Source organism: Pongo pygmaeus, chromosome 15 (assembly GCF_028885625.2).
Source record: "Pongo pygmaeus isolate AG05252 chromosome 15, NHGRI_mPonPyg2-v2.0_pri, whole genome shotgun sequence".
Classification (NCBI taxonomy): domain Eukaryota; kingdom Metazoa; phylum Chordata; class Mammalia; order Primates; family Hominidae; genus Pongo; species Pongo pygmaeus.
The window spans coordinates 103717801-103731565 of record NC_072388.2 but is presented as its reverse complement, the minus strand read 5'-3'; the positions used below and the strand labels follow the sequence as shown (position 1 = coordinate 103731565).

Below are 13765 nucleotides of genomic sequence, written 5' to 3'. Positions count from 1 at the left end.
GGGAAGGGGCAGCTGGGCCTGGAGTGTGCTGGGCAGGGGCTGGGGGCCCTGATCGTGGGCTCTCCAGGGTCCCTCAGGGGGTTGGGCCTCTCCCCAGGCAGGAAGGTGGGAAGTGCAGGCATGACCCGGGGTTCCTGAGGCAGGTCCACCAAGTTGCTTCTGAGACGCCTTCGCTTCTCTCCTGGTTGTCTGTTAATGATATCCCTGTTCTAATTCCACGCTGGCTAAACTGAAAGTAAAGATCCTTTAAGCTTACGTGTGTCTATTCCTCAAAATCAAAATAAAAACAAAAGCACCCAAGTCTCCAACAGGGATGAGGAGGAGCGTGTGGGGCTTCTGTCTGCCCTCTCCGCCGTCGGCTGGCCTGGCTCGTGGTTCTAACTGTCTGTAATTTGTGGGTCACACACAGTGCGCTCAGGCTTTGAGCCTTTCATGTCCGAAGCTTTTAGGAATTAGAAGTTGGCCTTCCCAAGATTCTGCCTTCCTCTCTGTACATTTTCTAGTGGCTTTGAGTCTCACTGCTTCCCACGCAGCTTCCCCAGGCGGGAGGATCCGTTTTGAAGGATTTCTTGGGGTTGTGGTGCCCATCTTTGAGCAACGTTTATTCAAAAACACCTGAGGTCGTAGCGTGGGACCCCGCAAAGCCAGGCACGTCCTTGCGTTGCCTTTGCAGTGGACAGGCAGCAGCGGCTGGGGGAGATCGGCCTGGGCTGCATCCCCGGTCAGAACCAGGGCTGGAGGGGTGGCCCAAGCACACAGAGGGCTGAGCCTGCACCTATGACTGCCCTGAGAGACTCAAACTCTGGGAGGTGCTGCTTCTGCATCCAGAATATGGGGCAGGAACCTGCCCATCCTCCTTCCTGGGGTGGGGTGGGATGGGCTGGGCCTGGGTGGGTGGGGCTTGGTGACCATGGGGAGAGATGCTGGAAGGTCCCCTGGGGAGCCCTCACCATGGTCCCTTCTGGGCGACTTCTGGAAACAGCCCCTTTTGTTACCTCCACCCGCAACTCTGGGCTCCCTGGATTCCAAAGCTGGAAGCGACCCTGGAGACCACTTTGCCTGTTCCCTGGCACCTGGAGCTGTGGGGACACACCCTGACTGCAGGGCGAAGGGAGCCGGCCGGGCATCCCTCAAGACCTGCTTGGTCAGCCCCCTGCCCGAGTGGACACATCCACTCCCAGGCCTGCAGGAGACGGGGAGGTTCCAGGCGCCCAGGACATCCGCTCTGGCCACTGAGGCCGATTCCTTAGCAAATCGGTTCTGGCTTCTCTCGTTTCTATAAAAACACCAAGACTGAAGGAAGCCACGGTGTGTTTTAATAGAACAGTGTCTCCCAGTTAAGTGGCGGGACAAACAGAGAGGAACCACCAGCTGAATCGTCAGCCGTGCCCCCCCCCGCCTCAGGCTAGCCTCGAGGACACTGGTCTGATTGTCCCTGTGTCTCTCCTGGGCAGTTCTGCCTGGTGTCTAACTGTGGGCCTCCCTGCTTTGTTCACCCCTCCCCCCACGTAGGGTCTGGAGAGGCCCCTGGTGTTTGTCACCCACAGGGCTCCCTTCAGCTCTGCAATCTGGCGACAAAGCCACAACCACAGACGGTCTCCGGGACCCACAGGCCCCAGCTGGTAGGTGGTGCTGGCTGGCCCCGGGCTTGGCTGGGTGCGCCTGGCCTGCAGAGCTGGGCACAAATGGCTGTTCTGAAGGCCGGGGGTGTCTGGGCCCCTTGCTGTCCCCTCGGCTTCTACACCTGAAGCCGCCCCCGATGAGGGGTCCTTCCCTGGGGCCTCTCCAGACTCATGGGGCTGGGTAGGGGGTCAGACCTGGGCTCAGAGGATGGCACCTCACATCAAAGGGACCCACCTTGACAACCAGACCCTTCCCTCCCCGTGGGGTTTCGAGGTCTGGATTCCCCACAAGCCATAATCGCAAAAGGCTGGGTTTTCCTCCGCCGAGCAGCCCCTCGAACACAGGCCGTGTGTCTCCCTCCTCAAGAGGGTGCACACGGCGATGGCCGGGCCAGGCCCTAGCAGCAGCAGGAGTTCCTGCTGGGACGAGGGAGGGGTCTTTGGGTCAGCCTGGGGAGCCCCAACTGTTAGCAGTCGAATCCTCTTTCTAATAAAATCTCACACGGACCCAACACAGGAGACAGGAGGGCTGTGCTGACTAGTGTGGCAGGGCCGCCCGCTGTGCCCCCCATGTCCGGTCTCACGCCACGGGGTCCCCCTTTTCCTAGTCAGCCCTCAGGCAGCAGCCCCTCTTGGTCCCCATGATTCACCAAGCAGCAGGGCCAGGGCTCAGGCTGTCTCGGAGCCCCCAGAGTGCTTGAGCTCTCCTGGAAGCCCTGCCCTTCCTGCCGTCAGAACCGCAGGAGGCCGCGCCAGCAGGTGAGGGCCACGTGCCGCAGGTGCAGGACAAGGCCGAGGAGCCAGGCCCGCAGGTCCTCCAGTGCCGTTGCCACGGGCTTGGCCCGGCCGCAGTATAGGCCCAGGGTCAGCACGAGCAGGACGCACACACACAGCTGCAGGAGCAGGGAGCCGCCGTGTGGCCTGGGCCGGCCGGGCACTGCGGCCAGAGGGCAGGCAGGGTCAGCGCCAGCCAGCGCGACCCTTCCCTGGAGGACTGGGGCTGGTGGGGAAGGGATGGGGAGATTCCACCCTGTCCCTGCCCATGGCCCCTCTCTAGCCTCTTGGGGTCTTCTTGCAACAAGAGCCCCCCAACTGGGGACTCCTTAGAGGCCCTGGCCCTGTGACACCTCCCTCGGGGAGGGAGTGAGGGTGGGTGCACCCACGGAGGGGGCAGTGGGGTACAGGGATGTGGGCTCAGAACTCACCCCTGGCAGTGGCCGTGGCGTTCCTGTCCGCAATGTCTGGGAAAGAGAATGGAGAGTCGGCTGGGGGCGCCCGCCTCAGTCCATTGGGCGCCCCCGCCCTCTCGCCTCACCCTGCACCCCCGAAGGACCCTGAAACTATTCATCAGTGAGAGACCCCGGCCCAGCTGAGTCCTGACACTTCCTCAAGGGGACAATCATGATTTGAGAATCCGCCCTCAAGTTTTCCTCCAGTTGCTGTTTCACGGACCGGGACTGTGTGTCCAGATGACCCCAGGGGCCCAGGTCTTACTGGGGTTCTGCCGCTGAAGACAGGTGGCCATGGCCCCCCCATGTCCTGGGCCCTGCCAGAGCAGTGTGGGTGTGGCCGGAGTCCCTGCCTTCCTCTGCCTGACCCCATCCTCTCCCAGTTGCTTGCTGCGGGTGCCCTCTTACAGTGGACGGTCACCGCTGGGGGTTCTCGGAACCGCACGCGCCTCGAGGTCCTCTGGGGCTTGGCCTCTGGGTGGTGGTGCTCCGGCCGGCTGCATTTCAGGATGGAGGGGGGGCACTTCCTGTTGTCCTCCTGGGGCGGAGGCGGGAAGCAGACTGGTGAGTCCCTGGCAGGAGGCTGGCCGGGACCCAGGTCTGAGCCGTGTGGGGCCCAGCAGCACCGTCCTGGAACCCGTACCCTGTCCTGGCTGGTGCGCTATGCTGGGCCTGTCACTTGCTGTAGGGTGAGGGGCAGCTCCTGGACAGGGACTGCTGGGCAGCCAGACTCAGCCTCAGGGGCCCAGGCAAGACAGGAGCCCCTCCTGCCCCCGTCTCTTCACGCAAGGCCCCACTGAGCCTCTCTTCCTCTGCCCGCTGTCTTGGATTCAGGCTGCTGGACAGGGTCCCCAGGACGTGTGGACAGCAGGAGGGGGCTGCAATGGCAGAGGGGCTCTGGCTAAGGGGCCAGAGTTTGCAAGCTCCATGGGGCAGGGGCAGGGGCCGGGCCAGGGCCATGAGGAGGGCTGGTTGGCGGCCTTGGTCTCCTTTTCCCTGGGGCTGAGCCTCCCAGGCTGCAGGCGGGGGCAGCTCCTGCACATTCGCCTACCTGGGCCCTTTCCGTGCTGTTCTGCTCACGTGTATGGGCCTAGCCTGAGTCTGGAAGATGGAGTGAGAGTTTTGGGCTGCTGTGAACCTCAGCATCCTTGTCTGTGACATGGTGACAACTGGGGCTGAGGCACCCTGGGAGCCAGGCCAGCTCTGAGGTTGTTCCTGGCTGGGGCATTGCTCGCTGCACACAGCCTGCTGCTCGGCGTCTGGCGAGGCTGCCCTGCGAGGGCGTGAGGCCTGCCCATTCTTAGCCTGGCCCAGCTCCTGCTGTGCCTGTGGCCTGCCCCAGCCTGGCAGTGCCTCAGAGGCTGGATGGAGCCTCAGGGTCTGAGGTCTGGGCCCCTAACCCTAACACTGACCCTTGGTGAGAGTCTTGACCTGTCCTCTCTCCACCCTCTTCCCTCCTCCAACACCCTTTTCCCTGGGCTGCCTCTTCCACAGCCCTCCATGGCTCCCACTTCCTCTGCCAAGCTGTGCCCCATCTGGGGGCCTCCAACCCCCTCTGCCAGACCAAATCCTTCAAGGCACCCATTGCCCTCCGCTGCTCCCCCCAGCCCTCAGTGATCCCGCTGCCCTCCTCCTATCACCCCGATTCCTGGGGTGGAGGACGGCCTTTCCACCTCTGCTGCTCCCTGCCCCCTCCAGCCCCCAGTGGAAGGCCAGCTTGCAGAACCTGCGTCCCAGCGGCCCGCCTTACCCTCTCTGCCCTGCACACCCGCGGGCCCCACGCGGCCTCCTCATTCTTTCTGGTCTGATGTCGTGTCTCTGGCCGGGAGTCAGGGCTCACGGCTCCTGCTGCAGTCCTCATTTACTGGAACATGGTCCTAAGATAAGCAGAGACGTTATTTGTTATTTACTGCACAAGTGGCACTCCGAGGAATGAAAATAAGAGGAGGAGAAAATTCTTCCCTGGAAGCCAGGCTGGCTTCCTGGGCCTGCGACCGGCCACGCTGTTGAGCAGACACCACTTTTCCTCTGTGGTGTCCCCAGCGCAGGTAAATCCTGTTCCCTGCTCGTTCAGAAATGCCATTGCAAGCAATTTCCTTTGCTGCCATAGTCTTCATAATTATCGTCTTTAATGGCTGCATAATATTCCACTGGGCCGAGGTCCTGTCACTGAAAGTCACCCTCGATGACTGGGTATTCGTGAGGGTTTCATTTTAGTGTTGTCATTTGCAGTGTTTGGAGGTCATGAATAAGGCGGCAAGAAACATCTTCGCTTTGTCTCCTTTCGGTAGCGGGAAGCCCTGCTGGGGCTGGGGACTGGGAGTTGTCAGGCCTCTGAGGCTGGGCCCACAGAAAGGCTTCCCAGAGGGTCATGCCCACCTTTTTGGGCTGGGGCTTGTGGGGCACCCCTGGGCTCCTGGGGGCCCACCCCTCAGCATGGCTCACACTCCCTCTCTGTGTCTCTCTCTGCACCCCCCGCCCCGATTCTGTGTCTCTATCTCTCTGTCTCCATCTCTCTGTTCCTCTGCCTCTCTCTCATTCTCTCTCTCTCTCTCTACCTCTATCTCTGTCTGTCTGTCCCCTCCTCTGTTGCGCTGGTTGCTTCCTAGCTGTTAATGGCACCTCCTCGCCTCCACCCCCGTGTCTTTGGCGGCAGAAGCTGTGCTCTCCTCATTCTTGCTCACCGGTGGAGCCCCCCAAGTGTGAATTTTCTCTCACAGCCTTGGCAGGGCTCTTGACTTTTGGGCACTCCTCCCTACAGAAGGGTGCAGTGCCTACCGGGCATCTGTGCAGGTGCACGTGTCTGTCTTTCAAGGGCTCTGGGGGTGATAAGCCTGCCTCTCTTGCTGCAGGTGGGGAAACTGAGGCCAGAAGGGGCTGGGGCTTCCCTGGGAGCTGATGCCAGGCCAGGTCTTCCCTGCCCTGCTCCCAGCTGGATAGGGGGCAGTGTGGGGGCCTCCTGCTACCCTTCAGGTTCTCCCCTGCTCTGGGGTCCTTGGAAGGTACTGCTGCCCCTGCCCCTCACAGGGCAGGTGTTTGCATTTCCTGAGGTGCTTCCTGGCTCCCCGTGGTCCTCCAAGGACCCTGCGCCTAAGGGCTGAGAAGGGGGAGGGTGAGAGTGAGGGGCCTACATGGTCCTCAAGGACAACTCCTCCAGGGTCCCCCAAAGGGATGGGTGCCTCAGAGGTGCAGCGCAGGCCTGTGGGAGGAGCTGGTTTGGGTGGATAGTGCAGTGACTCCAGCAGCCGTGTGCCGTCCTCTACAGGAGATAACAGGGTGGCTGTGACTGCATCCCCAAGTGGGCATAAATACTGCAGACAAGCAGAGTGCCCTGTTAATGATGTCTGGGAGGACACTGTCTGGACGGGTTCAATTATTTCAAAAGAGAGCAATTTTCTGCTATCTCAGGATCAGGTTTTTATTGCAAATAGGGTTGTGGCAAGAGCCGGCTGTCCAGGGGGATGGCGGGAGGGGCGGCTTATCTTCAGGACCTGCTCTCAGAGAGTGGCTGTGGTAGAGGCTGTGCTTGCAGGCCCAGCCGAGCTGGGGCCCCGTCTCCTGGGGCCAGGTCACCTGAAATGTGGGCTCTGCGTGGTCCCCAGGGTTAGGGAAGCTGCAGAGTGCCAGGCCTGTCCTGGTGTTTTGGGGATGCTGCCTGGCAGGGCAACCTTGACCGCCTGTCCATAGCAGGGCTGGGGCTGGAAGGGCTCTCTGGATGCCCTTGACTCAGTTTCCACCCTGGGTGGGACAGAAACTCTGCTAAAGCCTGGGGTGGGGTTGGGGGTGGAGCAGAGCCCCACTGTGACCTCTTGGACCCAGAGCCTGGGCTCTCCCACTGCCCGGCAGAAGGAGGCTTGTGCATTCGGGGTCATTTCCTGGGGCTGCACAGCCTGGGGCTGGCTGGTGTGCCCGGGGCCACAGCCCCTTGCCAGGCGACCCTGCAGCAGCATTCCAGGGGGCCCAGCCAGGTTCACTCCTCATGGGGAAACAGGCCTGGAGAGGCTTGGGCCAACGGAGTCACGCAGGGATGCAGGGCTGGACGCAGTCTCCCCCAGCTCCTGCCAGCAGCAATCGCTATTCACCCCTCCCTGGCCTGGGGTCTGTCCAAGGGATGGTGGGACAACAACGTGTGTGTGCACATGTGTGTGAGTGAGTGCACACATGTGTGAGTATGCCCCTGAGTGTGCAAGTGTGTTTGCATGCAACAGAGTGTGCATGCATGTGTGAACATGCACATGTGTGAGTGTGCAAGTATGAGAGTGGGCACGTGTGTCAGAGGGTGTGAGTGTGCACGTGTCGGTGTCTGTGTGTGCGAATGTGTGCATGGAGGCGTGGCTATGTGTGCGTATGTGTACTTATATTTGTGTGCGTGCATGTGAATGTGCGTGTGTGTGTGGGTGTCCATGCATGTGCCCGTGTGCATGTGTGTGTGAGTGTATCTGCATATGTGTGGGTGAATGTGTGTGTGTTTGTGTAGCGTGTATGTAAATGTACATGCGTGGGCAGTGTGTTTGTGAGGGTGCCTGGCTGTGGCATTAACCGTCTGTTGCTGAGCAGCATAACTTGGAGAGGATGCGACTTCACCTTCTGGGGCACAGAGTTCTGCCGGAGTGTGGACAATCAGGACTTCCTATGGGACAGCACCTCCCCCTCTTCGGGTGCAGGCTCCAGAGCACCTTGTGTGACCATGTGTGACCTTAGGCAAGTCTCCTAATCTGCCTGGGCCTTGGTCTGCTCAGCTGTGAAATGGGGGTGAGGAGAGCAGCAGCCTCTGCGGGCTCGCGTGAGGGTGGGAGTCAGTGCGCAGACCGGAGTCCGCACCATGCCTGTGTTCTGTGCCATCTGCCACTGTTGGCATCACTTGGAGAGGGGATGTGCCCAGGAACAGAGCTCAGGTGGCTCTGGCTGTGTCTGGACAGTCAGGACTTCCTATGGGATGACACCTCCCCTCCGGGAGCCCTGGGGCCCTCTCCAGAGATGCACCTTCCCTTGGGACATGCTCTGCTCCCAGGCAGCCTCCCTGAGCCCTGCGGTCCCCTCTCCAGAGATGCACCTTCACGTGGGCCACACTCTGCTCCCAGACAGCCTCCCTGAGCCCTGCCATCCCCTCCCTAACTGGGCTTCACGCTTCCCCTTCTGGAAGGGAGGCCTGGCTCAAGTGCTGGGCTCTGTCCTTCTTTGGCTCTGTGACCTCGGGTAAGTGGTGTGACCTCCCTGGGCCTCATTTTCCCCAGTGGAAGCAGGGAAGGAGTGGCTCTGGCACGCTCGGCAGGTGGGGGCGGGGAGGCCTGGGGCCTCTGGCGGGGACAGTGTGTAACTGGAGGCCTCGTGACAGATGGGAGATAAAGGGCGGAAAATAGCTTCAGAGCCTGGACCTGTAAGTGTCCTGCTAGGCCCGCTGCTGGGGAGGGCGCGTCCACCCGAGGGGACTCTACCCCCACTCTGGGAACAGGAACCCCCTGGCGCCTCCCTTGGTGCTGGGGGGCTGGGGGGTTCTTACCAGCTCCTCTACTGAGAGGGGGCACCAAGCTCCCTGGCGGAGGGGAAACTGAGGCCCAGAGAGGGAGAACAGCCTGCCAGGTTTCAGAGCCTGGGTTGGGACAGAGGCTGGAGTCAGGGCCCGGAGCTCCCAGTTGTGGGCATGCCCAGCCCGTACTGCTGGTGGGAGTTGGGGCCATGAGGGCTGAGGCCCAGGACCTTGGTCTGGGATGTTACCCTCCAACAGTCTTTGGGGGCCTAGTCCAGTACCCCAAAGACCCCACCTCATCTTGAAGCTGTTGAGGGACGTGAGGGCACTGATGGAGCCCAGCTGCCCTGGCCGTGCCGAGTCCTTCCCCCTCAAGACCAGCCTGCAGTGGGGCGTGGGGGCGGGCCAGTGGTTCTCGCCTGGTTCGGTGGCTTGGATAACGCCAAGCTCTGGGGCCCAGCCACTGCTGCCCCCTCCCACTCCTGCCCTGTCCTCCAGGATGCCGCCCACCAGCTTCCCACCTCCTCCCAGGGTGCTGCCTCTGCCTGCCCCGTGCCACCCGCCCTTTCACCCACAGCCCACCTCCTAATGTTTCTCTGTCCTCCCTGAGGATTCCTCGGGGCGGGCAGGGCCCCCCATGTAGCAGCTGGCTCGTGAGAAATCCTGACACCCCACCCACCCCACATGGGAGGGCCCTTCCTCGGCTCTGAGCGTGCGGCCCCACACTCCTGGTACCCACCCCACAAAGGAGGGCCCTTCCTTGGCTCTGAGCGTGCTGCCCCACACTCCCGGCTCACCCCTCGCCTGGCACTGCACCCATTCACACGGCAGCCTCACAGCCTTCCAGGGGCAGAGGGTCCCGGGGCCTGAGTGAGTGCAGGCTGGGGCCGGGCTCCCTGCTTCCCTGTTGCAGGTGCAGCCTCCTCCAGGGCAACTCACCTGGGGGCTGGAGACAGGGGGCCAGGCTCCCGGGAAGCCAGAGACCTCCCTGGGAGAAGCTGGAGACTCACAGCCCCCACCCCCACCACTTACACACACACACATACATACACTCTGTCTCTCTCTCTCTCTCTCTCTCTCTCTCTGCCCACCTGGACTCCTGCTGGTGCTGTACCTCCAGGGTGGCTCACCCGCCTGACCGGCCCCGAGATCCACTGGCGGTCAGAGCCTCGCTGTCACAGGGTGTGAACCAGAGCTGCTGCGGCTCACAACCAGCTGAGAAATTTCCATTACGGCGACACTGAGCAGTGGCCTCAGCGGCCCTGAGGGCCCTGGCTGACTTGCTGCTCTCGGGACAGCCCGGTCCATGGGGAGGCCGTCAACCATGGGCTTGGTGGCCTCCTCAGTCTCCCAGCACCTTAGTAGTTTGGCCACAGGCCTAACCCAATGGCCCTGGGGCTGCAGATGCAGGTTGTGCCTTCTTCCAGTGGAAGAAGACCGGGACCATGGACACTGCCTTGCTGGCCTTTCCTCTGCAGGGCGGAGGCAGAGCACGGCCAGGCGGGGCGGCTGGGCTCCTGGGAAAAGCCGCGGCTCCCAGCCCAACGCTCACCACTGGAACCACGCTGGCAGCTCCCCAGACAACATGCGTTCTCGACTTAAGTAAGAGGGAGAACTTGTGGGGAGGCCCCTGGCTGGGCTGACCGCCCGCTGGGCTTGCTCAGGTGCCTGCAGGCCCTACCGGGTAGGAACAGGAGCAGGAGCTGCCTGGTGGCCCCCTGAGGCCCCTCTCCGTGCCTAGATGGGCCCTCACATCCCGAGGTGCAGTTAGGGCTCGGGGTAGCAGCAGTACCGGGTGATGGCTGCTCATCTGCTGGGTGCAGGGGCCACCCTAGGCCTCGAGAGCTCCAGACAGACAGGGCGGGGGACCCCCCAGGCCCTCCCTCCCATATGTGGAATGGGGGTTGTTTGCCAACTGTCCAGGGCACTGTAAAGCTCAGTAGTGCCCAAGAAATGGCGTCCAGTGCTGGGTGGGGGTCCCATGGCCACACAGGGCAGGACAGGGATTCCTTCTGACTGACTCGGCTCAGAAAAGAGCCAGTTCTCAGGGATTCCCAAATGCTGAGAACTAGGCTGCAGTTACTGGAGTAACGAATCCATTCCTGCTAGGCTGGGCCTGCGTAGACTTGCCCTCGGAGGATGCCCCCCACCAGAGCCCTTCGGGGAAGGCTGGCTGGATTCATGCCTGACACAGCTCCCTGCATTCCCCTGAGAGTGAAGCCCCTTCTCCCACTGCCCAGGCTGTGTCGCTCAACATCAGGTGCCCTTTGGAGGCTCCTGTGTGGCCAGAGGCCCGCACCCCCGCTGCTAGGTTTGAAGTGGCCACGTTCCCTGCTTCTCCCAGGGGCAGCCCAGCCTCAGTGTGGACACAAGGCCGGCCTGGGACTCTCCGTTTTAGGGAAACCATCAGTCCCAGGAGAAGGGGGAAGGGTGGCCACCCTGGAGCTTGTCCAGGTCACTCAGGGTCATCAGCGTGTGCTCTGCCCAGTCTGCCCACACCTGCTGCCCAACTGGGGCAGGTTCCCCACCTGCGCCTGCCTTTGGCAATCTCTCTGCTCTGGCATCTTCACGCCTAAGCAGGAAGTGAGCTCCCTCTCCCTGGGGCTGGAACTCACCTGGCTCCCTCCTGGCTCCCCGAGGGACAGAAACAGGCTCTTCGGGATCTCCCTGTGGGGCACAGTCCAGTGAGGTCCTGGACCCTCTTGGCCGGCAGCACCCCTCCCAGGCCCTTGAGAGATGAGCCTCGGGCAGAACTGCAGGGCACACAGGTGAACGGGCCAGGCCCGCCCAGGCCTCCTTCCCGAGGGCTCTGATCTGGAGGCGCCACCGCCCGCTGGCAGGGCCAGGTCTGTTGTGGCCTTCGTCTTGTCTCCAGCCCTCTCTGCTGGATCGCAAAGCTGGGCCAGCTGGCAGCGGCCAGGCTATAATTACCTCTCCCCTTTGGCAGAAATAGCAGTGACCCCGAGGACAGGCTGCTGGCCCCGGAGCAGAAGAGGGTAGCTGTTTCCCAGGCCCCCGGTGGACAACAGACCACGATTTCAGATAAGACCAGAGTTTGCTGCTGTTTCTACCCCTCCCGGCCCGAATGTGCCCCCTCCCAGGCCAATTCCAGAGCTGTGCAGCTCTTGGAAAAACCTATGGACCGGAATTCGGGGCAGAGTGGGAGAGGGAGGGGACTGTGGGGCTGCGGGAGGTGAGGTGATCACAGAGTCCAGCCTCCAGTAAGACCCTGACCTAGTATGGGGCCTCTGCAGTGGAGAAGGTGCCTGCCCTGCCCCAGGCCCCTGTGCCCCTGTGCCCCTGTGCCCCTGTGAGTCCTGACCTGGGGTTGCCAGAGGGAGAGGCAAAGAATGGGTCCCACGCTGCTGTTTTGGGGCACAATGGCCGAGCCTGGATATTGCCCTGGCAGGAAGGGGCAATGTGTGGGTCAGTGAGGGATGGCAGGGGCGAGGGATCAGCCTTTCTCAGGATCTGTCCTGGGTGGGCGTCCAACTGCCCTGCCTGGCAGCTGCTGAGTCTGCCCCTCATTTGTAGGTGAAAGTGCAGCTCAGAGAGTTGAGGCACCCTGTCCAGAGTCACGCAGCCTGGAGGTGGCAGCCTGGCTCAGGCTTGGCGGCCCATCCTCACCAGCCCCCCTGTCTGCTGGTGCACATAAAGGCAGGTCTGAAAGAGGCTGGTGAGGGCATCACCGGTGCAGGGCACCACCACATGTGGGCAGACTCCTGCCTGGTTTGTGGGGCTTTGACCTATTTGAGGGGACTGCTGAAGGAGGTGTGGAGAGACCTGTGTTTCTCCATTAGGAGTGGGGGTGCATCTCCCTTGGGTGAAGTTACAGGACCCCCAGGAGCCCAGGGTGTGCCGGGCTGGGGGACAGTGTGCACAGACGGTGACTGCTCAGGGCCAGCCATGGGGCTGCCTGGACACAGTGGCCTGGAACCCACCGTCAGAGCATGCGCAATGCGGCCACTGGGATGGGGTTCAGCGGACCGGCCCTCCCCTCGCTGCCGTCTTCAGTACAGGGCACGGGGGAGCAAACTTTTCTCTTAGAGGGCCATATGGCACACAGTGCGCTCTGTGTCTACACAAACGGGGTGGGCCAGATTGGCAGGAGGGCCGTGGCTCACTGACCGTTGTCCAGGGACAGCACTGAGGAAGGCTGGGTGGTCCTGCTGGCAGTCTGGCTTCCTGGGAAGAGTGAGGTCCTGGAGCCAGACAAGACCCCTCTCCCGCCTGTGCCCGATTTGGGCGCCTCTCCTCGGCTTCCCAGGGCTGGAGCTGCTCCTCCCAGATTTCAGAGGTCAGGCTGCACTGCCCGAGGTTGGGGGGCTCCAGGACAACTCCTTCCTGACGCTTCTCGTTGATGGAGGGGAGGGAACAGTCAGCCCACAGACCTTGGGTGCCGCCCCCTCTCTGTGCTCCCTGGAAAGGCGATGCGGGCTGACCCTGTGGACATTCGCTCTGGGTAATTTATTAGTGAGCTGATGGCTTGGCTCGGGGCTCAGGTCCCAGCAGGGTCGTATTTCCGGCCTTATCTGATAGGGCTCGGCTACACCCGCCTCGCCTCCATCCATTGAGCCTTTCTCCAGCCTGGGCTCTGCAGGGCAAGATAAGGCCGGCCCAGGGGAGTGCTGAGCTGCCGGGTCCACAGAGGGTCCCCGGTGCCTGTGCCAGGCAGTGCCAGGGAGGAGCCTGGTTGTGTCAGGCCTGCCTGCAGCTGGCAGGTGGGCCCATGTGCCCACGGGCAGTGGTGCCAACGACATGGTGCCCAGGTTTGGGCCCGGCTCTGTCATTGTTCAGCCAGGTGACCTCCACCACACCCTCCTCTCTCCCCGGGAGCTGGGAATGATTGGATGCCCCACCCTCCCCAGATCTTTGTGGTGTACCCACCCTGAGGAGTGTTCCAGGGACACAGCGACGGATGCCAGCTGTCATTCAGTGGGAGAGCGGAGCATGTCCAGTGGCTGGGCGCTCCTATGTGCTGGGAAAGTCCAGTGAGCTGGCTGGGCTGGGTTGTTTTCCTTGGGGTGGTCCTGGAAGGTGGCGGGGGTCGAGTAGGGTGGCACGTGGGAGCAGAGGCTGCAGGGGCTGGAGATTGTGGCTGCTCTGGTCATGGCCATGTGGTGCTGGTCTAGATTCCCAGCCCTCCCTGGACCACGGTCTGGCTGGAGTGTGGAGAGCCCTGGGCCTCAGCATGGCCTCATACATGGCTCCAGGCAGGGTCGGGGGTGGGGCTGGAGGGTGTGGAGGCCCTAGGCTGACCTGGGCCAGAGAAGTAACGGCCGGTGGGTGGGGGAGATGGGGGTGGGGTCCACAGCTGGTTGAAGCAGAAGGACCCCAGGCACAAAAGAGGCCAGCGTTGGCCCAGGGGGTGGGAGTTGGCTGTGGCCCTCTTGCGCAGAGGCCTGGAGGCTGGCCCTTCCCCTGTCTGGCATACAGCCCTGGGGGAA

General features: G+C 62.3%; 1 protein-coding gene across 2 annotated transcripts; it reads right to left on the bottom strand.

Annotated features, from left to right (window-relative positions):
- Positions 1–561: 561 nt before the first annotated feature.
- C15H14orf180 (chromosome 15 C14orf180 homolog) lies at positions 562–11173 on the bottom strand. Of its 2 annotated transcripts, none has more exons than XM_054448729.1 (5): positions 10934–11173; positions 4602–4728; positions 3260–3389; positions 2828–2863; positions 562–2559 (listed from the first exon to the last, which is right to left on the bottom strand). In XM_054448729.1, exons 2-5 carry the CDS (start codon positions 4710–4712, stop codon positions 2354–2356), a joined length of 483 nt encoding a protein of 160 aa, XP_054304704.1. In that variant the 5' UTR covers positions 4713–4728; positions 10934–11173; the 3' UTR covers positions 562–2353. The 2 variants fall into 2 exon arrangements, with proteins under 2 accessions (XP_054304704.1, XP_054304703.1); XM_054448728.1 differs by lacking the exon at positions 10934–11173 and adding an exon at positions 9410–9822.
- Between the last annotated feature and the right edge of the window lie 2592 nt (positions 11174–13765).